A 23581-nucleotide genomic window follows, 5' to 3' on the forward strand; every position below is an offset into this window, starting at 1 on the left:
AGTTCATATCTAATAAAATCGTATGAGCCGAATATTCCTCAATAAAGGAGGGATATGAGGTTCTAATGATACGAGTATAGCCTTTCCGGGGAGAAATTACTACTTCTTATGAATTTATTGGTCTAGATTTTTTTATTGGTAAAACTTGCAAATTTCACAATTTTTAGTAAAACAATTATGTCAGAATTCCCCAAAAAACTCCAAAAACTCTATGCTTGCGCTTCAAATACCTACAGTAGACCTATATCCCCAACTCACATGATACAAGCACCCCGGCATCGTAGATCATTTTAATTACATCCAAAATATCTAGTTGCCCGTTAAAGCTTAAATGAATGATTGCTTCTCACCCATTAATAATATCTTACAAAATCCTCCGCTTCCTGCAACAACAAAATTACAAATTACAAATTAGTGCCACACAAATTGCTCAGCACAAATAAGTATAAAGGTTTTCAAATCGGCGACAATTGAACACACCACAAACAATGTCCAAGATTTCAGCTCCTTCAATGGGAGGATTCAAGCTCCCACTCAGTGATAAAGGTTCCTTCATGAGAAAAGCTTCTGTGTTCAGAAGCTTTGTCAGTGCCGACGACCCAGTTTTCAAACCTGAAGCCGGAAGGTACCACTTATACGTATCTTTGGCTTGTCCATGGGCTCACAGAGCATTGATTGTTCGGGACTTGTTGAAGCTTCAAGATGTTATTGGGTTATCGATTGTGCACCACAACATGGATTCCAAGGGCTGGAGATTCATCACCAAGGAGCCCAAAGATCCAAAAGACTTATCCGAAGGAACTATTGATCATGTTTATGGGTTTGAAAGATTGAGTCAGCTTTACTACAAGGCCAATGAAGGCTACGAGGGAAGATATACAGTTCCCGTATTATGGGATAAAAAGACCGAAACCATTGTCAACAATGAAAGTTCCGAGATCATCAGAATGTTGCATGAGTTCAAGAGCGTGACCGGGTTTGACGAGGACTATTACCCAGAGACCCACCAAAAACAGATTGATGAAATCAACGAGTGGATTTACCCCTACATCAACAATGGGGTCTACAAATCAGGGTTTGCGGGAACTCAAGAAGCGTATGAAGAAGCGGTGCTTGCTTTGTTCGAGCACTTGGATAAGGTGGAAAAAATTTTGGAGGATAAGTACAGTAGCAACAAGGACTCCAAATTCTACTACTTGATTGGAGACCAATTGACCGAAGCAGATATCCGGTTGTTCACCACCATTGTTCGGTTTGACCCTGTTTATCATCAACATTTCAAAACCAACATTCGTATGATCAGACATGACTATCCATTTTTGAACAAGTGGTTGCAAAAGTTGTATTGGCAGAAGGATTCTTTCAAATCCACTACCGACTTCGACCACATCAAAAAACACTATACCCAGTCCCACAGCCACATTAATCCCTTGGGAATCGTGCCAGTTGGACCAGTTCCCCATATTTTACCTTTGTAATTATGTAGTTGCAAAGTGAAAAGAATTCCTCATATCTTAACCCGTACCTTAGAAGCGGCTTCACATCAGCCTCTCGGTACGAGCAATTGGAACGGGAAAACACTCTAACATAAACCCCAGCCGAACGTATATAAAGGAGTAAACACACACACAGGCAAAAACATTAACCTAAATATGAATCGAGTTGAGTACAATGTAGGTAGAGAGCTCGTCTAAACCGCTGGACGACACGTCAAGACGAAAAATGCGAGATCATAAAAAACAACAGATTTGTCATAGTCAACGACAACCATGAGAGGTAAGTGGATTACTTTAGACCCTTAATGTTGGCAGTGGACCAGACACACAGTATACTAACTCGACAATAGATTACAAGATCGTGGTATTGGGTGCGGGTGGTGTAGGTAAATCCTCCATCACCGTACAGTTTGTACAAGGAGTTTACGTTGAAAGTTACGATCCAACCATCGAGGACTCATATCGGAAACAGATCGAAATCGACGGCCGGGCCTGCGATTTAGAGATCTTGGACACGGCTGGAGTGGCTCAATTCACTGCTATGAGAGAATTGTACATCAAAAGTGGAAAAGGGTTTTTGTTGGTATACTCAGTCACAGACGAGAACTCATTAAAAGAACTACTTGCATTAAGAGAACAGGTTTTGAGAATCAAGGACTCTGACAATGTTCCCATGGTGTTGATCGGAAACAAGAGTGATTTAGAATCCGACCGAGTGGTTAGTATTGAAGATGGGGTAAAAGTTAGTCAGGAATGGGGGTTGGTGCCATTTTACGAAACGAGTGCCATGTACAAAACCAACGTTGATGAGGCGTTTATCGACGTGGTGAGGCAGATAATGCGCAAAGAGGCAGCTGTGTCGGCCGAGAAAAAGCAACAGAAGGAAGCTGCTAAGCAGACAACCATTGCTAATGATAAAGAAATAGACACTGAGCCAGTATCTGGGGCCCAAAAAGAAGCGAAGGCGAGCCGGTTGAAGCAAAGCTTGAGTGGTGACACATCCACCGCCGATAAGAGCAGGAGCAGATGCTGTGTGATTATGTAAAACTCTGAACAGACACTTGAACTTTTGCTTAGAAATTAAAAATGTCGTAAGAATAATGGTGGAGCGAATATTTCTCTAACTGGAAACTGCGATACGCGAGTTTTCGCAGTTAAAAAAATAAGTTGAAAGGAATTGCTGGTATTTGGATAATGATACCCGCGAGATTCGAACTCGCGCCTCCGAAGAGACCAGGACCTTACCCTGGCGCCTTAGACCGCTCGGCCAGAGTACCCAATTCCTGAGAGATTGTATTCTACCTGGAACTAAATTATGCTTGATAAAAAGTGGCACTTCATGTTACTGTTCCTATATGACTAGTAATAGACAATCATATATTATATTTTCAATTTCTGTTTACCCAGTATCAAGAAGAAAAGTAGTTAAAATCAAAATATTCGCAGGTGGGCGGTCAAAATCCACTGGCGAAGACGGGGCAGCTGGACCAGGCGCGGCCCAATTCCTAAAACCCGCTCCCGCAGCGAAAAAAAAATTCACCCCACGAGGCATGTCTGTAGCCAAAAAAAAACTATCCATCACAAGATCATTACCAGCAATTATAATCAGATTTGTTTCTGATCCTTCTACTTAACTATGCTTCAAAGACACTTCATGGCCAGCTGGGTGCCTGTGTTCATGAACCATATCAATGTCCAGCTAGAACATCAAGCCGAACCGTTCTTAACCTTCCAGTTGAGTACCATCGGTATTGACGGGTTCCCTCAAAACAGAACCGTTGTATATCGGGGATTCTTATTCGACGAAGTTTCGACAAACATCATCACTTTTACCACCGACAAGCGGATGCCTAAATACTCTGAGTTGGCTAAAGATGACCGTTTTGAAGCGGTGTTCTACTTACCAGGGGCTAGAAAACAGTTTAGATTTAAGGGCCACGCTCGTGTAATCGACGCAGACCACCATCCAATTGTCAAATTGGACAACTATAAACCACGAGACGTGGGAGACATCGACAGTGATGACGAAGATGAGGCCAAAGAATCCTCAGTACCGGAGCCTTCACCCAATGCATTTGCCCCATCACCAACAACATCCATACCTAAATCAGAGGATACCAGCTTCTGGAACCACCCAATAGAGTTCCACCTTGTTTCTCCCAAGTTGATTAACCAACTTCACAAAGACCACAACGCCTCGTACTCCAACTTTAACGATATTCACGTCCCTCATGAACTTACACTAAAACCCCCAACTGATGAGGAGTACGCACAAGAATTATCTCGTCAATGGGATACTTTGTCCAAAGCTTTAAAAAAGAGCTTCAGAAAACCAGATCCCGGCTCAAGGATGACACCCGAAAAGTCCAAGTTGATCGATTCGATTAAACGGGGTGTTGACGGTAAGAAAGATATCGATGGATACAAGAATTTCGCTGTAGTAGCGATGTTCATCGATACGGTTGACTTCTACGATAGCGAAAGTGATAGAAGAGTGAGGTTTGAGAAGGATAAGTTCGATATGTGGAGTGAATATGAAATATGCCCTTGATTGTAAATAGTCTCCATTGACATTAATATAACATCGATAATTTGAAGTGTACCAGTCCAAAAATGTGGACTACGTTGCCAAAAAAAAACACAATTTGCAGCTTTTTGCAGTCTGCGATTGCAAGACGTTTGTACATTAAAATTGCCAACCACAACCGCCAGTGAATTAATGCCACTTACTTCTACCTGATATCTGGAGTAATTCAAGAGTATCTGCCTGTCCTACGCTAATCTATCACTGAACCCTGTGACTGCTGTTATCGGGAAACTTACAGGCGCGATTTTTGCAATAAAAATAAACAAATAATTTAAAGAACCTCCTTTTTTAACTCAGTTTAAACCAAGCTATTCTTATCAATTATGCCTCCTAAATCTAAAGCAAGCACTGCTTCTGCCACCAAGTTGTCTTATAAAGGTATGTGTACTGGGATCACTAAAATTCACCCCAATTGTCCCGGATTCTTTTCGGATGTCAAGTGTTGAATGACCTCAAAACAAACAACTAAATACTAACTGTCTATTCAGACATGATTAAATCCGGTATCGTTACCTTGAAGGAAAGAAACGGTTCTAGGTATGTACAACTCCTTTAGGCCCATGTGTCACTTATAATCGTCCTTGTACCGAGATGGTGCAACATACTAACGAACACTAGTCGTCAAGCTATTAAAAAATATGTCCAAGCAAATTTTGGAATCAAGGCCGCTAATTTTGATGCCTTGTTCAACGCTGCCTTGAGAAAGGGTGTTGAAGTTGGAGACTTATCTCAACCAAAGGGTCCTTCTGGTCCTGTCAAGTTAGGAAAAATTGACAAGATTTCAAAACCTGTCGCTAAAAAGGTTGCCAAACCAGCACCAAAAAAGGCGGTTTCTAAAAAAGTGGCTCCAAAAAAAGTGATCCCCAAGAAGGCTGTTATCAAGAAGGCTGCCCCAAAGAAGGCCGTTACTACTATTAAGAAGAAGCCCGTTGCTAAGAAGCCTGTTGCTAAGAAGGCTGCTCCAAAGAAGCCTGTTGCTAAGAAGGTCGCTGCAAAGAAGGCTGCTCCAAAGAAAGTGACCAAACCAGCTGCTAAGAAAGTCGCTCCAAAGAAAGTGGTTGCCAAGAAAGTTGCTCCCAAGAAGGCTGCTCCTAAAAAGAAGGTAGCCAAGAAGTAAAGATGCTTTACGTTATTAGCTGGTTCATGTTTTACGGATGTTGATTTTACCTTTTCTCTTTGCCTCTATTTGTATCTGTTGTAATTTTAGCGTGTTTTTGTAATATATGAGAGAAATGAAAACAATTCAAAAATCGCGCTTTCAGACCTATTAATTATTCATGAAGTCGATAACACCGGTAGTGGCTGCGTTGATGCCCAATCTAGGCATTGGTTATAAGGGCAAGTTGCCTTGGAGACTAAGTAAGGAGATTATCAACTTCAAGAACATCACTTGCAAAGCTGCTGATAATAAGAGAAACGCAGTGATCATGGGTCGCAAGACATGGGAATCCATACCTAAGAAGTTTAAACCCTTACCCGACAGGTTAAACATCGTGCTAACAAGAACCATCACAGAAGAACATACGAACACTGATGATCTAATTTATTTGAATGATTTTAACAAAATCTCCAGTGTAATTGATGATTCAATTGATAAAGTGTTTTTAATTGGAGGGTCTGAATTATATAACCACCTTTTTAAGTCCAACGTGATTGATTCAATTATCTTAACGGAGTTGCACACAGAAAATTCAGTCGAGATAGATACATTTCTCGATTGGGATTTAACTGACTGGGTGCAAAAAAGCCATGAAGATTTATTAGCGTTTGCTGGAATTGACCTTGAACCGGAATATAACGAAAAGGGATACACATATAAATACTCCTTGTATCAGAGACAATAGCTCATCTACCAATTAATATATATTTAGTAAACGGTAATCACTCTATATAATTTCTATTCAATTTGAATATCTCGTTGCATAAGTGGTACCAGGTGTATGATCTGGATCTACCTTTGAGGCTATTCAAGTAGTTCTCATACAAGTACAAATCGTAGAAGATTCTCAAGTTGGGCTGGATGATAATGTTAAATCTGTTGATCCGGGTTATCATGTAACTCTCTATAAGTGATAGTTTTTGGAATCTCATCAAACTTGCAATCACCAAAGATGCCAGGCGAGATACTCCAATCTGACAATGATAAAACGTCTTCATCGACTGGTCGGGGTTCAGCAAGTATTTTAGTTGTATATGGTCCGGCACCTCGATCAACAACGGAAGAATCTCATCTTTACCATCATCTTTAAGATTGTCAATGTACAATGCTGACGTCAAGTATGGTAAACCCTCATCATGGATCTTGATATCATATATGCTGATTATCTCGTCTTGTTTATTCTTGTATTGAAATACTGGCTTGTGGCCATCAATATCAAGCCATTGAGGTTTGGATCCCACAGACACAATCTTGTTGAACTTCATACAATTCAAGACGGTTTTAGAGTTGGCATGGTTCACTGATCCCAAGTAGATGTTCTTATGTATGTTGCAAGGAAAGTTGTTATCCTTGTTGTAATTAAACCAATCCAAATCACCACGAACCTTTGGCGTCTCGAGTTCGTTGTAGTTGATGAACTTGATCATTCCCACTTGTCTTTTGCTATAGTTGATGAACTTTTCCATTTTTTTCAAGAATATCAAATCCGATTTGAAGTAATAGAACTTCAAGTTCTTAGTGGAATATAAATCCATTATGACTTCTTCAAGACTCATGTCCGACAACATCATACCGATAGCCAAGGTCAACGTAGTTAATCCTGTGAACCCGTCAAAGGAAAAAACAAAAACCTGTTTATTTCTGTCGTGGAGTGCCTTGATAGTCTTGAGCAAGTTCAAAAAGTTAATTATATCTGCCAAGTTCATGTGTTCAAAGTGCAAATAACCAGAACTGGGGAATTCCGAATATTCACCAATTGACTTTGGTATTTTGCAATATTCATTACAATTGATGATCATCTCGAAGTTGTGGTCGATGTTGGCCAAGTAATTGTAGTCTATCAAGTTTCCAATGCAAACGTTTCTGTTGAACCATTTCATGGAGTTGAACTTCCACAAGAGATTTTGCTCCCATTTGAGTAACTGACAATTGAATACTTGATTATTGATGGAATTGATTGGGAGTTGGTGAATCAGTTCAAAGTTCGACTCATTAGTGAAGTGTTCCGGAATTATATTCCAGAGACGGTTGTTGAAGTTGACAATGTAGATGTTATTGCTTGTGTTCAATTCCAACGCTTTGTTTAGGTTCACATTCAAGTTGTTGGTGTTATTGTAGAGCACCAAATGGCACATCTTACTATAGACATGAAGTTGGTTCTTATAGTTGCGGTTATTCAATTCTCCACAAACTTCATTATTCATGTCTTCGATGTAGGCATTTGAGCAATCCACAAACTCCTCATATGACACCGAATTATTCAATTGAAAGTCTCCACACTCCTCCTGGGTGTTTAAAAACATCATATGTAACTGGCTGATAGCTGGAAAATGTTCCACATCGAGGTGAGGAAAGTCTTCGACTGCAAACTGGTCACCATTTGAGTTTTTGAACCCCGAGTTGAAAAAGATTCTCAGTCTGGAGTCCTTCAAACCATGCAAGTAAGGAAAGAGACCATCGTCCAAAGGGTTCTGTGGCCCATAGTAAAAGGTCATTAAATCTATCAAGTTATCAACGTTTAACATGTAGATTCTATCGCTAAGACATTTCAATTTGGAGTTGAACAGCTCTATGAATGGGTGCATAAAGTTCTCGACAGGGGTTTCACCAGATGGAGTTCTAACAATGCCTGCATTGTTAGGGGCATCACTAATCGAGTACTTGTCGAAGGCGGCTGCTAAACAAGAGTCGGTAATAATATTATCGATGTTTTTTTCAAGAATGCTCAAGTTGTCTTTGCTGTCGCTGACGGTGATATCACTGGTTGCGCTATCTCTTCTTTCCAGGCCTTCAAGACTATCGATACTTTCAATAGACAAGTTTAAGTTGGAGTATTTCTCAAGTAAGTTGGAAGACATGTTGGTTGCAGTTGCTGGTTTGATTAAATTGGACAGGATATTATCATTGCTAATGGAATGTGTGGATTTGGATTTCAACAGGAACATTGAAAGGGTTTAAAGAAAAGAAATTAAGGGAAAAGAATTGAAGTGAAGGATAAGAAAATAAGGGGGATTATATCAGATGAAAAAAACTCCTTCATAAATATTAGCGCAAGGACGAGGTATTTATGTATTGAAAAAGTCCACATTATCATTGCCGAAATGTGTGGAAAATCTCTCAAACCTTGTTAAGACCTACATGCTTGACAATGCATAAATTCAATGACAAAACAATCAAGAAAGATTTAAATGTGCATTGAAGGTTAGCAAGAAAATAATTTCTGCAGGAGTTGCATAATAGACAGTGATCAACAATTTCTACAGGATTATCCAGAATTGGGCCAATTATTAACCATTGCTGGATAAAGGACCCTTCTTAAGGCGAGAAAGTTTCTTTTGTTTCAATTAATTGTTCCTTTGTTGGCAGCAGAGGGCTATTGTTTACAGTAAATGGTTGGTCCACACCACCGCTTTGTTCCCGGGTGCAGTTGCGATTTGCGCGTTTTTTTTGCAGCTTTGATAACAGACGAGTTCACAAACAGAACCATTATGAAGTTCCCCATATGTAGGTGGTGTCTTATAGTTGCTGGTTTACCAGTAATTGCTATTGCAGACCACACCATTTATATCACCAAAACCATATATGCGAACACCACCCACCAGGATTCAATTTCCTCTCCTCCTACGGTTCCCCCTGCCACAATCGCAATTCCCTCGTCAATTTTAACCTTTGTACCACCAGGATTACCTACCCCTGATCAGCCAGATTGGGAATTTGACTCCAGTTCTACTGTTTCTGGATTTTCAATTAAGGCTTCATTCCGCCCATCTTTTACTGGATATGCCAACTCGACCCTTGTTTTTAAGGATGCATCTAACAATATCGCCACATCTGCTTATTTTCCTGCCTCCAGCAATGTTGCCCCAGAATTAGACGACAAAAAGGAGAACAATTGGTGGACTCGCGGGCCACAGGAAGAAAGCCATTTCGTGTTAGGCGAGCTTGAGCCACCTGAGCCTGCAGTCGAGACCGATATAGACCCCGACACCGACCTGGATACAAACTCAGGCGGCGAGGAAGATGATGACAGCGAAGTCGGCTTTATTGAAGAAGTGGATACTTGTTCAAACTTTGAAAATGACCTGCCTTATCGTACAGCTAATACACCAGACAATGGCTCGCATAATTCCGATGGCCAGCACAATGGAGGTTATAAGATTGGCAGTACTTTTCGAACAACTACGGGTGGCACATTGACATCGTGGTCCAAAAATGGAACTACAGTTATCGCTGATGAAGGGGTGATGACGACACTGGCAGGTTCTGCAATAATGCAAAATCCGATTGCTCACCATTCCCCCTTCAGCACCGACCATTTACAGAATTTACCCGCCAATGAAAAACAGACCTGGGGTCATGATGATTATCCAAGCCCATATGTTGGTCAACCTACTGATACTGATATCGACCAAGCTTGTGATACTAATGCCAGTCAAACCAGCTGGTTTTATGATACAATGAATCCTGAACCAGGACAAAAAGACGCCAGCACCAGCAATGGTAGTGCGACAATCACATCAATTTCCTGTCACAGTCCGGCGGCAAGCAGCGAGGCGCCCGCGAGCAGTTCGAGCCGTGGTATTATCCGACTCGTGGCGAGTGGAATTACCAATCTCCCCCAAAGCCAGAGCCAGAGCCAGAGCCAGAGCCAGAGCCAGAGCCAGAGCCAGAGCCAGAGCCAGAGCCAGAGCCAGGAACAAAGCCAGAGCCAGGAACAAAGCCAGAGCCAGAGTCAGAGCCAGAGCCAGGAACAAAGCCAGAGTCAGGAACAAAGCCAGAGCCAGGAGCCGAACTCCATTCAAGTTTCTATCCACGAACCGAGCTTCATTCGAGTCATTGGCTATTCCAGCAGACATGCTACAATTGTTACAAGCAAACCAGACACACCTACAAAAACTTACATCGGCTCTGCCCCACGCTCCCGAACTAGCACTGAAATCATAAACGCAATCCGTACAATATCGACTCAAAAATCAAATCATTCACAGAAAGCACACAAGCCCATCTCATCCAAGCGGGCTTTCTCTGAACCTTCCAAGTCGCTTAAGGCACCAAAGTCATCTAGAGCTCTTAGGTTACCTAAATCCCTTGTGCCCACTAGCCACAAGACCACTACGGTCGGTTTCCCAACCAGAATCGCTACGTTTCAGTCGTTTGACTTCACCCGTTCGTTCAGTCTCGTGGCCCACAACAACACCTTCCTCCACCAACAGCTTTCGGGAAGTATTCTCATCCATACTTCCCCACTCGCATTGCTATTTATCTTAATGATTTTATGATCTCCCAAACACAAGCAGTGAAGGTCTCTGGAATAACACCGAACATCACATATGCTATATATACCTCAATAAAGGATTTGACTGGGTTCAGCCTTTGTATATGTTCAAACTCTGTATATACTGAACACCGCTCAAGACTTAGGCCCGAAATCTGCGCGCTTGAGAACGAAAAGTTCCCTGAAAACAACCTCAACTGAATAATTGAAGAAATGGCAGAAGTATGTATCCATAAATCCGACAACCTAATCCGTTAACCATGTGCCTACTACAAGCGTGGCAATTAGGACCAGGGTCACTTGTTTGTAAACTCATTGACTAACTATTTGTTTGTGTAGGTAAAAAGAACCATCCGAGTCACCACTGAACAACATATCTTGAAGGACTTACCTCCTGTGGAAAACTTCCCCATGAGACAGTGGTCCACTACTATTTCCATGTTGAACCAAGAGGGACAAGAGATCCCCGCCAATATATTGGATAAAGTGACGTACACCTTACATCCAACCTTTGTCAACCCTATTAGAACCATAAAGACCCAACCTTTCAAGGTAGAAGAACAAGGATGGGGTGAATTTGACATCCCCATTGCCGTCCATTTGGTGGGATTGAATGGTAAGTTGGGAGAAAGAAAATTCAACCATGACTTGAATTTCTTACAAGAAAAGTACATTGTGGATCATGTTGTTAGTATTCCAACCAATAAGTCATCCATTTTAAATAAGTTGTTGTTGGAATCCGGTCCAGTGCCAACTGCTGAAGACTCCAGCAAGAGAAGAAATGATGACTTGAATAACTCCGCCAATAACAAGCTGAAGAAGTTGAAAAACGGCTCTAGTATCGCCGTCAAAGGTTCCATTGATTTGGAAAAGTTGGCGAACGGATTAACCAAGTTGAATGAGGATGACTTGATTGTAATAGTCCAGATGGTTACCGACAACAAAACAAACGAAATGAACATCAGAAATGACGTTGACAATGGAGAATTCACAATGGATTTGTATACGTTACCTGAATCTTTATTGAAGAGTTTATGGGATTACGTTAAAAAGCAAACCGGTGAGGCTTAGAGTGTCAAAAGATTCGTTTGTCCAAAAAAAATTCAAGATAAAACCAAAGATAAAACTGTATAACTATTAATATATGTATATTTGAAGTAACCGCTTGGTGTTCCAATACTGTCATGTCTATAAATCATGGTGCCCATACTTTGATGGTATAATCCCAGCTGACGGTGCAGATGCCGATTCCATCGGGACTGACACTTACTTGATTAATCCTATTTTGGTGTCCACCACCAATTGTTCCCACCACCTCCAGTTTTAGAGTGTCCCATATTAAGCACCCAAAATCCGAATAGCAGCTGTAGATTAACCTGCCACTCTTACTGAAATCCACTGAGAGAACATTAACTGAGTCAATCGACAGAATCGACTTGCGTTTATTATCATCAAGTTGGTTCAGAAGCGAGTATTTGGAGAGTTCACAGTCGCTTCTGAGATCGAACAATTTGATGATCCCATTGTCCAGGCCGGTAATGAATGAATGTCCTTGGGGAAACACTCTGACGGTATTAATGTCATAATTGGATATAAATAAGCTTTGGACAGCGGATTTGCTCCGTAAGTCCCAGATCTTACAGTAGCCATCGCAGCTGCCACTGATAAATAAACTGGAGGATCCAGATGGCAAGGTATCCAAGCATAGCACATCACCTGTATGCTCGTTGAAGTTTCTGATTTTGTCTCCCTTATTCAAGTCCCACATAATGCATTCCATATCTCCACTACCAGTGATCACCTGCTGGTTATTTATGAACTCACAGTCACTGATATATGCTCGGTGTGATTTGAAGACGTGCTGGACCTTGGAATTGAAATAGGTTTGTTGAACCGTATCATTGACCTTGTAAATGGACAAGTTGTTATCCAACCCTCCACTGGCAATGAACTCACTGTTGGGCGATAGTGCACATGTCAAAACCCACTGATTTTCTAACTCAATGGCCTTTTTCTTCAACCCTGTCACCGGATCCCACATTATCATATACCCATCCTGACTGGCACTTAATACCTGATCACTAGATGAACTCCATTGGACGTTACTGATTTTATTTTGATGGCCTTCTAATGTGTGGTAAAGTTTGGGGTTGATCGAGTGGTTGGGAATGGGCTTGAGTTTCACACTTTGTTCAAGTAGAGTGGAATCCCTCATTCTCGCTTTAACGTTTTCCACTTCAGTGTATAATGTTCGAGCTTCATTTCGGGCATCGTTTATTTTGGCTTGTATTATTTGATCAAAATCAGTTAATTGTTGTGGTGTTGATTTCACAGGGTATTCCATGTTCGATGAAGTGGAATGGACAAAACCTGGTAATTTGATTGTCTCAACTGACGTCCCACAAAGGTTGTAAAATCTTGAGCCGCAAGCTTTTTGACGCATCTGCACTATGGCCTATAGTTTTATCTGATTGATAACTGTTACTTTTAGAATTCCTCGGCATTAGTTAGAAAGAGTATGGTACTTGCTACGGGGTCAGGGGGCTTTCAGGTTGTTCTGCGTATGTATCACGGTTTAAATTATAGATTATTTTTATGATTATGCGGATAAGAACAACTTCAAGAGGTAAGTGCCGAATATATTTTCAGATCGTTGGAGTTTAGTGACAGGAAATCTTGAATCAAGGAGCAGATATAGGACCCTTTGGATCCACATTAGTCGCATTTTATCTTTGGTTACGGATTTCGGTTATGTTGTTTCACCTGGTATCAGATGTCTCAGCCCAATTTTGCAGCCACATGAAAAATTTAGTGTTTCTTATTCTACAACACTAAAGGTTGTAGACAGACCCAGAGGGGTGATTTAGAAGGTTTGAAACTAAAAGTTTCAGAGTAGTTGATGTTGGTGGTCGGTGTACAGAGACAAGGGGTTTATGTTTAAGGTCCAGATGCCCATATTGACAATTTCTCTTGGTCCCTCTATGTAGATGTTAGTCCGAGCCAGCTACGAAGACACCTGCAAAACCAAAGTAAACGTCTAATGTAGAAGGGGTCTACATCCACCTCAGATGTTTTCGGATACAATTTACCATGGTATTTCCTTGAAAATAGACCCAGATAAAAAACTGCGAATAGTATGGTATCCGTTATGCACAAGGGGGGGCTAAGAAGTCTATTGCTTATCGAAAATATGCACTTTGAAGGGGCAATATCTATTTTTCCTCAAGAACCCTTTAACTGTATGAATGAAGGTAAAAAGAAGAATTTTGGAACACGTGACATAACATTGTGTTCACATGAATAGCTCGATTTTGATGTAAATTCGCCGGTCTAGTATAGTGGTCAGTACGTCTCTTTGTGGCAGAGATGACCCAGGTTCGATTCCTGGGACCGGCATCCTCTTTTTATAACTCTATTATCCCCCATAAGAACAACTTTTTACCATATTTCCACTCTACGGTATCCACCGGTACATTTTATATTGAGTCTGACTAAATATACTAAGCCTTTTGACTAACAGCACCATTTTTTGAATCGATCTGGTTGATATTCGATTGTCTGTTAGTGTTGGCATTTTCCTTCAAGGCAATCAACTGCTTGGATCTGAAGTTCTCATAATGGATCAAACTGCTCGTTTCAATCAAATCTTGTAAATGAGTTCTGGTGAGGAAATCTCTCAAAAACACAAACTCACACTGGCTCACATCTTCAATATTGATGGTTCCCCATTTGGTCTTTCTTCCCTTAAAAGACTCACCATTGACAATGATTTCATTATTTGAACCAACAACCGCAAAAGGAATCAAAGATTTGATATCCTCATTCAATTGTCTTTCGTCGTCAAATAAATCTTCGTTATCATATGGGTACAAGTTGAAGTTGTACTTGGCAAAGTCCTGTTGCAAGGACTTCTTCAAGGCAGATCTCTCATCCAAGGTCAACGAGTCAGACTTGGCGATGATTGGTATAACATTAGCAATTTCCAGTAACTTCTTGATGGCTTGGACATCCAAAGGCTTCAATTTGCTGTGGTGGGGAGGAATAAAGTATAACACACAATGAACTCTGGTGTCAATAATGTATCTTTCTCTCTGGGCAGTCAATTCCTTTCTCAAATACTGAGAGTGTTGCTCCTTGATGTATTTGACCAAAGGTTCCCAGCATTTTTCGTTATTAATTTGATCTGCAAACCCGGGAGTATCAATAACGTTAACATTCAACTTTACGTTATTCTCTACCAACTTGTGGGAAGTGACTTTGACCTCCACAGTCTTCTCAATGGGTTCTTCGGCCTGAAGTCTTCCATTTGAAGTGGCCAAGTTAGACGAGAACAAGCTGTTCACCAACGTAGACTTACCCAATCCACTTCTACCAACCATCATGATATTGAATTGGAACCCTCTCTTTAAGAGTCTGTTCTCTATCTGGGTGGTGATGGTATCGAATCCCACATACTTATGGGGTTGTAACAAGGTTTCTTCTGCCATTTGACTTTTGTTTATATCAGTCTCGGTTACTTTGTGAACGCGTTTACAAAGTTGAGATTTGAGAAATGTTCACCTCACCGGCGGGAAAGGGAGCGTGCACCCACCCGTCTTTCGTGCGACTCAAGGCTTGAGAATTTTTTCATCTCAACTGTGCTTTACCAGAATGAACAGTATAAGACTTTTTCAAACGACGGGAGTCGGGAGAAACAACATGCTTTCCAGTATATTTACTAGCATAGTTAAACCTTCGTTCAGCGTGGGATCTTTGCATAACGGTGGTGCTTTTGGTTTCTTGTACCCTCGCTTGCATCAGGCTCCAAAGTTCACCATCACTTTACCAGAATTCATTGGTGAATGGATATTGAAGGCTGTGCCTAAGAAGAAACCCTCATATAGAAGAACCAGACAAAAGTTATATGCTCCCGGTAATAAGAAGATCCAGCCGTTAAACAATATTGTTAGATGTCCAGCTTGTGGATCAGTCAAAAGATCTCATTTCATGTGTATGAACTGTTTCATGGAAATCAAACAGTTTTTAAAGACCTTAAAACCAAAGAGTTCCGAACCAGTGCAAGCAGATCTTGATGAAATTGACACAAATATCTTGTACCCCCAGAAAAGGTTATCTGCTTATGGGAGAAGGATGAAGAAGAGAGATTGGATTCCTCAGAGAGAGAAGCCGTTGATGTTCGATTCACAACAAGTCAAACACAGAAAATGATGCCATACATATAATCCAATTTGTACATAGACGATAATTAGTGCATGAAGTGCATACTTTCAAATGTCTCTCGTAGCGGTGTGCTAGACTGAAAAAGTCGGCTGAGAAAAAATGAGATGAGGTTTTAAACGATGATAAAGAAGACCAGAGATCCAAGACTGATATACACAAGGTCGGTGATGTCCAAACATCCTTTCGGAGTCAAACCCCAAGGTAATGCGCTACTTGAAGATCCCAGGATGACGTATGCTTTGAGAAAGCAAAGTCTAGGTGATCTATCTGTGTTATCGGACGATTGTCTTATGTACTTGCTTGATTTCATTGATGATATTGAATCGTTGAAACAACTTATGGCCACTTCAAAGTACTTGTTTGTGTTTACCAATGACGAAGACTTATGGAAGAAGAGATACACCAGTCAAAATAAGAAGGAACAATTGAAATGGAGAGGAAGTTGGAAGAGGTCGGTGTTGGGATGGAATAACGATATAATAGTCAATGTTGATTTGAATTCAGAGGTGATCTATAGACCTTTCCAAGTGGCAAATATCGTCTACGAAAGTCTCTTCCACAACTTAGTTGAAGCTGAAATGAACAACAAGAAGTTATCTATCAATGAAGAAGGACGTATCCCAAGGTTTGCCAAAATATCCCAGAAACAATTCGACGATATCGAAACCCCCTTTATCCTCACTGACCACAAATGGCCGCAATGGACACTTGAGGAGCTCAACTCCAAGTATGGAAGTATCAAATTTCAACAAGAAGCGGTCAAGTGGCCATTGTCCACATTTATTGAATATTTGCAGTCAAATAAGGATGAGAATCCACTTTACCTTTTTGACTGCCGGAGTGAAGCAATGACAGAACTTCGCAAACAGTACCAAGCTGAAATACCTCAAGTGTTTCAGGAAGACTATTTCAAGCTTTTGGGTAACCACAGACCTGATCACTCGTGGTTGATAGTGGGAAGTAAGAGAAGTGGTTCTACCTTCCACAAAGACCCCAATAACACTAGCGCATGGAATGCCTGTATCACCGGGAAGAAGCTTTGGGTGATGCTTCCACCACACATAACACCTCCGGGTGTATCTGTTAGTGAAGACCAAAGTGAAATTACTTCACCAGTGGGAATTGGTGAGTGGGTGCTTTCTGGATTCTACAACGATGCCATCAAAATCCCCGAAGCTTTGGTGGGAATCACATTTCCAGGAGAGTGTATGTATGTACCATCCAACTGGTGGCACTTGGTGATAAATCTAGACAACTCAATTGCCATTACAGAGAACTTTGTTCCAGAAAAGGATCTTCAGAATGTCTTGACCTTCTTTCAAACAAGACCCGAGCAGATCAGTGGGTTCAAGCTCAATGATATTAAGGGACTCATTAACATTCTTTCGTGCAAGAATCAGAGGATTTCCGAGTTTATCCAACTTCTCGAAGACTCTTCCATTGACTTGTTCGAAGACTGTGGAGAATTGGAAAACTTGCCCCAAGTGCCAATTTTCGACATCTTCAAGCAGTTACTTATGGACAATGGAAAGGAAGCAGTTTTGAGCCAAATTCTCGAGCGAATGAAACCCAAAAGACCCCAGAAAAGAGTCTGGTCGTGTATAAGTGAGTCTTCTACAGACGCATCACCAGTTCCGTTCTCATTTAATTTTTCAGTCGACTGAGAAAAGTAGCCTGATAAGAACATAATCATGAATTTAGACGAAAAGATAATATACGCCCCTGAAACGTATCAGTACACAAAGGGAGAGCTTCATGAAAACTCTATAAACAAGGACCCGTTTGAGCAATTCCATGCTTGGTTTGCCGACGCCAAGACCTCTGAAGACATTCCCGAGTCTACCATCTTTTCCACCGCCAGATTACCCTCAGGAAGAGTTTCTTCTCGGGTGGTGTTGTTGAAGGAGCTCGACCACGAAGGGTTCGTTGTTTACTCCAACTGGCAGACATCCAAGAAGCTGAAGGACTTTGAAACCAACAACTATGCGTCCTTGACGTTTTTCTGGAAGAACAGCCAGAGGCAAGTGAGAGTAGAAGGAATCATGAAGAAAGTCGATTACGAACAAGCAAATCGATATTTTCAGACGCGGCCTCGTGGGTCCCAGATCGGAGCGTGGTCGTCACCACAAAGTTCGGTGATCCAGGGTAGAGAAGAGTTGGAACAGAAGGTTCGGGAGAATACTGAAAAATTTGGGCAGGGCGAAATCGAGTGTCCTGAGTTCTGGGGAGGTGTGAAGATCATTCCGGTTGAAATTGAATTTTGGCAGGGAAGAAATAGCCGGTTGCACGACAGATTGACGTTCACCAGAGATCACGAAGCCGGTCCGTGGACATTGCGCAGAATTGCACCATAGGTTCATTTAAAGTACATTTAAAATACATTTTTGTCATTTAAAAAGTTTTATATTCTCGTAGCAAATACTTAAGCCAACTTCTTGGCAACGGCGTAGAAGTTCTTACCTTGGACTTGGTGAATCTTCTTTTCCAAGTCACTTGGTTGTCTAGAACCATCAGCTCCAGCAAAAGTTCCAGCACCCCATGGAGAACCACCGTGGACCTCATCCAAGTTGGTCAATAATGGGAAGGCTTCACCATAACCCAATGGCACGTAAACCATACCGTGGTGGATAAATGAAGACAAAGCATTCATGAAAGTGGATTCTTGTCCTCCACCTGGAGTTCCTGTAGACACAAACAAACCAAATGGCTTACCGTACAAAGCACCAGAAGCCCATAAGCCACCGGTTTGATCCCAGAAAACCTTCCATTGGGCTGGGAAATTACCGAATCTGGTTGGGATACCAAACACAAACGCGTCGTATTCCTTCAAGGTGTCGACAGTAGCTTCTGGGACATCGGCCTTTGGAGCTGCGTACAAAGTAGTCAAAACTTCGTCTGACAAGGTTTCCTTGACTTGAAAGATGTCGGCTTCACCACCTGCTTCCTTGATTCCCTTCTGGATTTCCAAGGAGGATTGGTACACGTGAGACCAAGTTGAGTAGTAAATAATTGCAATTTTTGGGGCCATTGTAATTGATAGGTATTTTGCAAAACCTGGGATTTCCTCCAGTTTATATATTACCAGTTAATAATAAATTAGTAAATTCGCGGGGCGCCACACGACCGAATTACGGCTAAGGTTGAGATTACTAAGGCATTAGGCATAGGAATTTAGGAGTAACTTGAGGACACAATTGGCTCAGTAATATCATACACCCGTGACCCTGTGGCATAGTACACGGGGTCAATACCTCATTGGCGTATTCTAGTTCTCGGTGCGTTTCTACAATCGTCGATAAAACAAACTGTGGATTACTATATCGGTGCTCGCGAATACTGAACATTCCACCCAATGGTAGTTTCCTCTAAATACTGGTCTATTTCTTCAATGCTTCCAAAGTCTTATAGAAGTTCTTACCCTGAATTTGGTGAATTTGCTTCTCCAACTCGGTGGGTTGTCTGGAGCCATCAGCTCCAGCAAAAGTCCCAGCACCCCATGGGGAACCACCGTGGACCTCATCCAAGTTGGTCAATAATGGGAAGGCTTCACCATAACCCAATGGCACGTAAACCATACCGTGGTGGATAAATGAAGACAAAGCATTCATGAAAGTGGATTCTTGTCCTCCACCTGGAGTTCCTGTAGAAACAAATAAACCAAATGGCTTACCGTGTAATTTGCTCTGGGCCCATAAGCTACCAGTTTGGTCCCAAAACGATTTCCACTGAGCTGGGAAGTTACCGTATCTTGTTGGAATACCAAACACAAAAGCGTCATACTCAGTGAGATCACTGACTTTGGCTTCTGGGATTTCAGAATACGATGGCTTTTCAGGGGCATGCATCAACTGCAAGACATTGGGTGGTAAAGTCTCAGGGATTTGTAACACCTGGGCAGATCCACCGGCAGATTCAATGCCCTTTTGGATTTCCAAGGCATTCTTGTACACATGTTTGTACAACGAGTAGTAGATGATAGCGATTTTAGGAGGAGCCATTGTGTAATTGAAGTTATTAATATTTTTGGGGCCAAAATAAAGTCTGCGATACGGCCCTTATATAATAGTTGCCCGCCAGCCAAATTGGTCGATTTCTAATCGCGATTGCTAATTTATCGAGTACATTAATAAAATATTTATAAGTTATTACTGAAGAACTAAAGTATAACAAATCTGGGGTATTTTATGTTTCAGCTGAACATAATCCTTTTTGTGTTAAGACATGAGAAAGAGGTTGGAAAACATGAGCACAACTGGCTTGGTATAATGAGTAGACAAAATGCTTAATATGCCATTCTCTTGACTCTGTACAAGGTAGTGGCACCTGCAGTGGCGTACTTAGAAAGGAAGCTCAAATCAGTGGTAGTAGCAGTCACAGCCGCAGTGGTGGTAACGGCAGCAGCAGCAGTAGCGGTGGTAGCAGTAGCGGTGGTGGATGCACTGTTGATTTCAGAAGATGACACAGATCCAGAGTCAAGAGCTTCGGCCAAAAATTTACCCAATTCAGCGACAATTCCACTGCTGCTTCCCTCTAACCACAGGAGAGCGTCGGCCAAAAGACCATTGTCCTTGGCCCAACTGTAGACATCTTTAAGAAGAACCACACCTTCCTTCAATGCAGTACTCAAGAAACTAATGAAAGCTTCTGGGTCAGCAGTGATCTTATTAATCAAGGTGGTGACGAGGCCAGAGTTTTCAACAACCAGAATCACACTACTAACGATGCTTGAGAGATCTCTAGTGCTCAAAATGTCATCATCGTCTTCGGTCTCTCTTTTGGCAGCAGCAGTGGCAGTAGAAGTGGCAGTAGTGGTGGCAGTAGTGGCGGCCGCAGTAGTAGTTCCAGAACTTTTACCGAGGTAAGCAGAAAGTAAAGATTCAGCAGTACCGAATAATGATTTACCAGCGGCCAACAAAGCGCTTCTCAAGTCACTATCGTCTAAAATTGTGCTGAAAGTGTCCTGGATCAAACCAGAGTTCCAAATACCCTTGAGTAAGGTTGGACCTTGAACAACAGCTTCTTGGATAGCTGACTTAACAATAGCAACAATAGAAGTTTTGAGTTCAGAGTTGGAAGTCAAATCTGAGATCACTTTTGAAATGAGACCCGAAGAAGCCAAGGCTTCAATCAAGTTGGATAAAACATCATCAGCTCTTCTTTCTAATTCCATGAGACTAGCTTCATCTTGAATAACGTCTCTCTTACTTTTGAGCAGCTCTAACTCAGACAAGATATCTAAAATCTGGTTGGCGTCTCCTCTTCTAACCATAAGAGTGGTGGATTCACCAGCATTGACAGTAGCAGGGGCAGCACTAACGAGAGCAGAGGTAGCCAAGATGGCCAACAAGGTGGACTGGGCAAATTTCATTCTTATGAAGGTGGTGTTGTAAATTGATACAGTCAGAAAAAAGGAATCCGGTAGCTATTTATATTGAACCCAGTTTCATGAGTTTCCTTTGAAACTTTTGTTTGTTATCCGTTATAGGAAAGTATCTAGCCTATTATTCTCCTCTTGTGTGTGCAAGAATACTGGACAAAAACCTGTACGTTTTAAGTAGTTTTTACCTGGTGTTTATGATTTATAACATAATAATTTCCTGTTGGGGAAATGTTATTAAAGCCACCATGTAATCACATTACCTAAAAAGGAAATTTCTCAAAGTTTGGCTGCAATTTTTCTTTGCACGAACCCATGAGAAAAATGTTCACTATGTGGATGAATCCCTTTGAAATTTCCTCTTCAGGAAGTTCTCCTTATGACCTTCACAGACTTTGACCAACCAAATGCCCAGTAATGAGTCTGCTTCAGTTGGAGGGAAAGATTATTATCTAATTATAGTATTTGGTATGCTGAAATGCCTCGAAAGGTGCCCAGGCTTTAGTAGAATATCCTGTAAACACCAGGAGTAACTCGGCCTGTGAGCCAAATATAGTGCTCAATAAAACCAGGAAACTAGCATAGCATATGAAGTGTGTAATGGTCAACTTTCCTGTTTTGGATTTTACCTTCATAATACACTTCATATTTCAACCACAATAGCCCCACAATACATTGATTCATTATTCCATATGTTGAAGTATGTGGCATGTTCCACCACAGAATTTTCTTCATAATAGATATCATGAAGACATGCAGAAAAAATCGAATCTGGACCAGTTCCATGGTTGTGTTTCCTGGAAAGCGTTGATTGCCTGATTTGTCTATATCATGAATAATTCTAAATTATTTCGTACGAGAAGCCATCCAGTTAAGATCTAGGTTTGGTTCACATCAATGCCGAGTCCCCGTGACTCCAAAAACCTTTACTGCAATTTCAAAGCGCTAGTGGTTATTGTGTTACACACACAACGCGTTGACCGAATATCGTAATCTCGAGACCGCCACCACGCAAGCTGGACCAATTTATTGTGCGACTCGAAAATTTTGCGAATCGCATCGACCTTGAATAGCATAGCATCAACTATACATCATGGCAACTGTCGAAGTAACAACCAGTTCTGTGGACTACAAGTCCAGTAGCAAGACTACTGGCTTGAAAACCGGTACCAAAGGGTTGGTAACACTCGATACCTATGGAAAAGAATTCAAGGTGCCAGATTACACCATCAAAGACATTTTGTCGGCAATTCCCAAACACTGTTACGAAAGATCTTTGGTCAGATCATTGGGATATGTTGTTCGTGATATTGTTATGATGTGTGTTATATCTTATTTGGGTCACAGATTCATTCCCCAGGTGCAGTTGGAAGGATATGAAACTGCTTTCAAGTACATCCGAGGTGGATTATGGTGTTTTCAATCATATTTGATGGGGTTGTTTGGCTTCGGTTTGTGGATTTTAGCCCATGAATGTGGCCATGGAGCTTTCTCTGACTACCAGAATGTCAATGATTTTGTTGGATGGGTGATTCACAGTTATTTGGTGGTTCCATACTTCTCATGGAAATTCAGTCACTCTAAGCACCACAAAGCTACTGGTCACTTGACCAGAGACATGGTGTTCGTTCCATACACCAAAGAGGAGTATGTGGAAGCACATCAAGCCAATAAGATCTCTGAGATCATGGAGGAATCACCTATCTACACGTTCTTGGTGTTGGTATTCCAGCAGTTGGGTGGTCTTCAATTATACTTGACCACCAACGCTACTGGACAGTCGATCCCTGGCTACTCCAAGATTGCCAAGTCCCACTACGCTCCAAAATCTCCAATCTTCGAACCCAACCAATTTTGGTACATTGTCTTATCAGATATTGGAATCATTTCCACCTTCTTAGTTGTCTACCAATGGTATCTTTCGTTCGGGATATTCCACATGGCGGTCAACTGGTTCATGCCATGGTTATGGGTTAACCACTGGTTGGTGTTTGTGACTTTCTTACAGCACACCGATCCAACAATGCCTCATTACAAGGATAGCGAATGGACATTTGCCCGAGGAGCAGCAGCCACCATCGACCGTGATTTCGGATTCATTGGCCAACACATTTTCCACGATATCATCGAAACCCATGTTTTGCACCACTATGTTTCAAGAATTCCATTCTATAATGCCAGAGATGCCACTAAAGCCATCAGAGAAGTTATGGGTGATCACTACAGATATGACGGCACTTCCATGTGGATTGCCTTGTGGTCATGCATTAGGGCTTGTCAGTTTGTTGATGATGATAACGAAAACGCCAAAGGTGTCATGATGTTTAGAAACGTCAACAACATTGGTGTGAAGCCAAAGGACTAAAGGTTCATTGGTGCAACGCCAAGCCGATACTTTGGCTCTTATTTATATTGTATTTACAGCTCATATCAGAAAAGGTTACCACAGCCAACTTTAGATCATATA

The 23581-nt window shown here is 41.5% G+C and overlaps 15 protein-coding genes and 2 non-coding genes across 17 annotated transcripts; 10 read left to right on the top strand and 7 right to left on the bottom strand. All coding sequences in view use genetic code 12, as the record gives it.

The window, feature by feature from the left end:
* Nucleotides 1-488: 488 nt before the first annotated feature.
* Nucleotides 489-1478, top strand: ECM4 (S-glutathionyl-(chloro)hydroquinone reductase; the record flags this gene model as incomplete). The annotated part of the gene is made up of 1 exon (XM_006690325.2): nt 489-1478. One exon carries the CDS (start codon nt 489-491, stop codon nt 1476-1478), a length of 990 nt encoding a protein of 329 aa, XP_006690388.2.
* Nucleotides 1479-1769: 291 nt separating this feature from the next.
* Nucleotides 1770-2541, top strand: RSR1 (Ras- protein rsr1; the record flags this gene model as incomplete). The annotated part of the gene is made up of 2 exons (XM_006689671.2): nt 1770-1776; nt 1847-2541. The coding sequence occupies 2 exons, from the start codon at nt 1770-1772 to the stop codon at nt 2539-2541; spliced, it is 702 nt and encodes a 233-aa protein (XP_006689734.1).
* A 150-nt stretch (nt 2542-2691) lies between these two features.
* Nucleotides 2692-2773, bottom strand: PSN45_001724. The gene has a single exon. It is a non-coding gene; the product is annotated as a tRNA-Leu (tRNA).
* A 359-nt stretch (nt 2774-3132) lies between these two features.
* PSN45_001725 (pyridoxamine 5'-phosphate oxidase) lies at nt 3133-4047 on the top strand (the record flags this gene model as incomplete). The annotated part of the gene is made up of 1 exon (XM_006689668.2): nt 3133-4047. One exon carries the CDS (start codon nt 3133-3135, stop codon nt 4045-4047), a length of 915 nt encoding a protein of 304 aa, XP_006689731.2.
* Nucleotides 4048-4406: 359 nt separating this feature from the next.
* On the top strand, nt 4407-5200 carry PSN45_001726 (uncharacterized protein; the record flags this gene model as incomplete). The annotated part of the gene is made up of 3 exons (XM_006689669.2): nt 4407-4461; nt 4572-4620; nt 4702-5200. 3 exons carry the CDS (start codon nt 4407-4409, stop codon nt 5198-5200), a joined length of 603 nt encoding a protein of 200 aa, XP_006689732.1.
* Nucleotides 5201-5360: 160 nt separating this feature from the next.
* Nucleotides 5361-5927, top strand: DFR1 (dihydrofolate reductase; the record flags this gene model as incomplete). The annotated part of the gene is made up of 1 exon (XM_006690323.2): nt 5361-5927. One exon carries the CDS (start codon nt 5361-5363, stop codon nt 5925-5927), a length of 567 nt encoding a protein of 188 aa, XP_006690386.1.
* A 37-nt stretch (nt 5928-5964) lies between these two features.
* Nucleotides 5965-8100, bottom strand: PPS1_2 (tyrosine/serine/threonine protein phosphatase pps1; the record flags this gene model as incomplete). Its single annotated transcript, XM_006689666.1, has 1 exon — nt 5965-8100. The coding sequence occupies one exon, from the start codon at nt 8098-8100 to the stop codon at nt 5965-5967; it is 2136 nt and encodes a 711-aa protein (XP_006689729.1).
* A 630-nt stretch (nt 8101-8730) lies between these two features.
* Nucleotides 8731-11588, top strand: tfg3 (transcription factor TFIIF complex subunit Tfg3; the record flags this gene model as incomplete). Its single annotated transcript, XM_006690322.2, has 5 exons — nt 8731-9745; nt 9867-10044; nt 10377-10465; nt 10729-10739; nt 10857-11588. 5 exons carry the CDS (start codon nt 8731-8733, stop codon nt 11586-11588), a joined length of 2025 nt encoding a protein of 674 aa, XP_006690385.2.
* A 124-nt stretch (nt 11589-11712) lies between these two features.
* On the bottom strand, nt 11713-12861 carry STE4 (G protein subunit beta; the record flags this gene model as incomplete). The annotated part of the gene is made up of 1 exon (XM_006689664.1): nt 11713-12861. The coding sequence occupies one exon, from the start codon at nt 12859-12861 to the stop codon at nt 11713-11715; it is 1149 nt and encodes a 382-aa protein (XP_006689727.1).
* Nucleotides 12862-13841: 980 nt separating this feature from the next.
* PSN45_001731 lies at nt 13842-13913 on the top strand. Its single transcript has one exon. It is a non-coding gene; the product is annotated as a tRNA-His (tRNA).
* A 104-nt stretch (nt 13914-14017) lies between these two features.
* CDC10 (cell division control protein) lies at nt 14018-15004 on the bottom strand (the record flags this gene model as incomplete). The annotated part of the gene is made up of 1 exon (XM_006690320.1): nt 14018-15004. One exon carries the CDS (start codon nt 15002-15004, stop codon nt 14018-14020), a length of 987 nt encoding a protein of 328 aa, XP_006690383.1.
* A 163-nt stretch (nt 15005-15167) lies between these two features.
* Nucleotides 15168-15725, top strand: PSN45_001733 (mitochondrial 54S ribosomal protein bL32m; the record flags this gene model as incomplete). The annotated part of the gene is made up of 1 exon (XM_006689663.2): nt 15168-15725. One exon carries the CDS (start codon nt 15168-15170, stop codon nt 15723-15725), a length of 558 nt encoding a protein of 185 aa, XP_006689726.2.
* Nucleotides 15726-15904: 179 nt separating this feature from the next.
* Nucleotides 15905-18091, top strand: PSN45_001734 (uncharacterized protein; the record flags this gene model as incomplete). Its single annotated transcript, XM_006689661.2, has 2 exons — nt 15905-17336; nt 17439-18091. 2 exons carry the CDS (start codon nt 15905-15907, stop codon nt 18089-18091), a joined length of 2085 nt encoding a protein of 694 aa, XP_006689724.2.
* Nucleotides 18092-18159: 68 nt separating this feature from the next.
* On the bottom strand, nt 18160-18765 carry YCP4_1 (flavodoxin-like fold protein; the record flags this gene model as incomplete). Its single annotated transcript, XM_006690318.2, has 1 exon — nt 18160-18765. One exon carries the CDS (start codon nt 18763-18765, stop codon nt 18160-18162), a length of 606 nt encoding a protein of 201 aa, XP_006690381.1.
* Nucleotides 18766-19114: 349 nt separating this feature from the next.
* Nucleotides 19115-19735, bottom strand: YCP4_2 (flavodoxin-like fold protein; the record flags this gene model as incomplete). Its single annotated transcript, XM_006690316.1, has 1 exon — nt 19115-19735. The coding sequence occupies one exon, from the start codon at nt 19733-19735 to the stop codon at nt 19115-19117; it is 621 nt and encodes a 206-aa protein (XP_006690379.1).
* Nucleotides 19736-20019: 284 nt separating this feature from the next.
* PSN45_001737 (uncharacterized protein) lies at nt 20020-21105 on the bottom strand (the record flags this gene model as incomplete). Its single annotated transcript, XM_066157718.1, has 1 exon — nt 20020-21105. The coding sequence occupies one exon, from the start codon at nt 21103-21105 to the stop codon at nt 20020-20022; it is 1086 nt and encodes a 361-aa protein (XP_066013815.1).
* A 1102-nt stretch (nt 21106-22207) lies between these two features.
* Nucleotides 22208-23479, top strand: PSN45_001738 (omega-6 fatty acid desaturase (delta-12 desaturase); the record flags this gene model as incomplete). The annotated part of the gene is made up of 1 exon (XM_006690313.2): nt 22208-23479. One exon carries the CDS (start codon nt 22208-22210, stop codon nt 23477-23479), a length of 1272 nt encoding a protein of 423 aa, XP_006690376.1.
* Nucleotides 23480-23581: the final 102 nt, after the last annotated feature.

This window comes from Yamadazyma tenuis, chromosome 2 (genome assembly GCF_029203305.1).
Source record: "Yamadazyma tenuis chromosome 2, complete sequence".
Classification (NCBI taxonomy): Eukaryota; Fungi; Ascomycota; class Pichiomycetes; order Serinales; family Debaryomycetaceae; genus Yamadazyma; species Yamadazyma tenuis.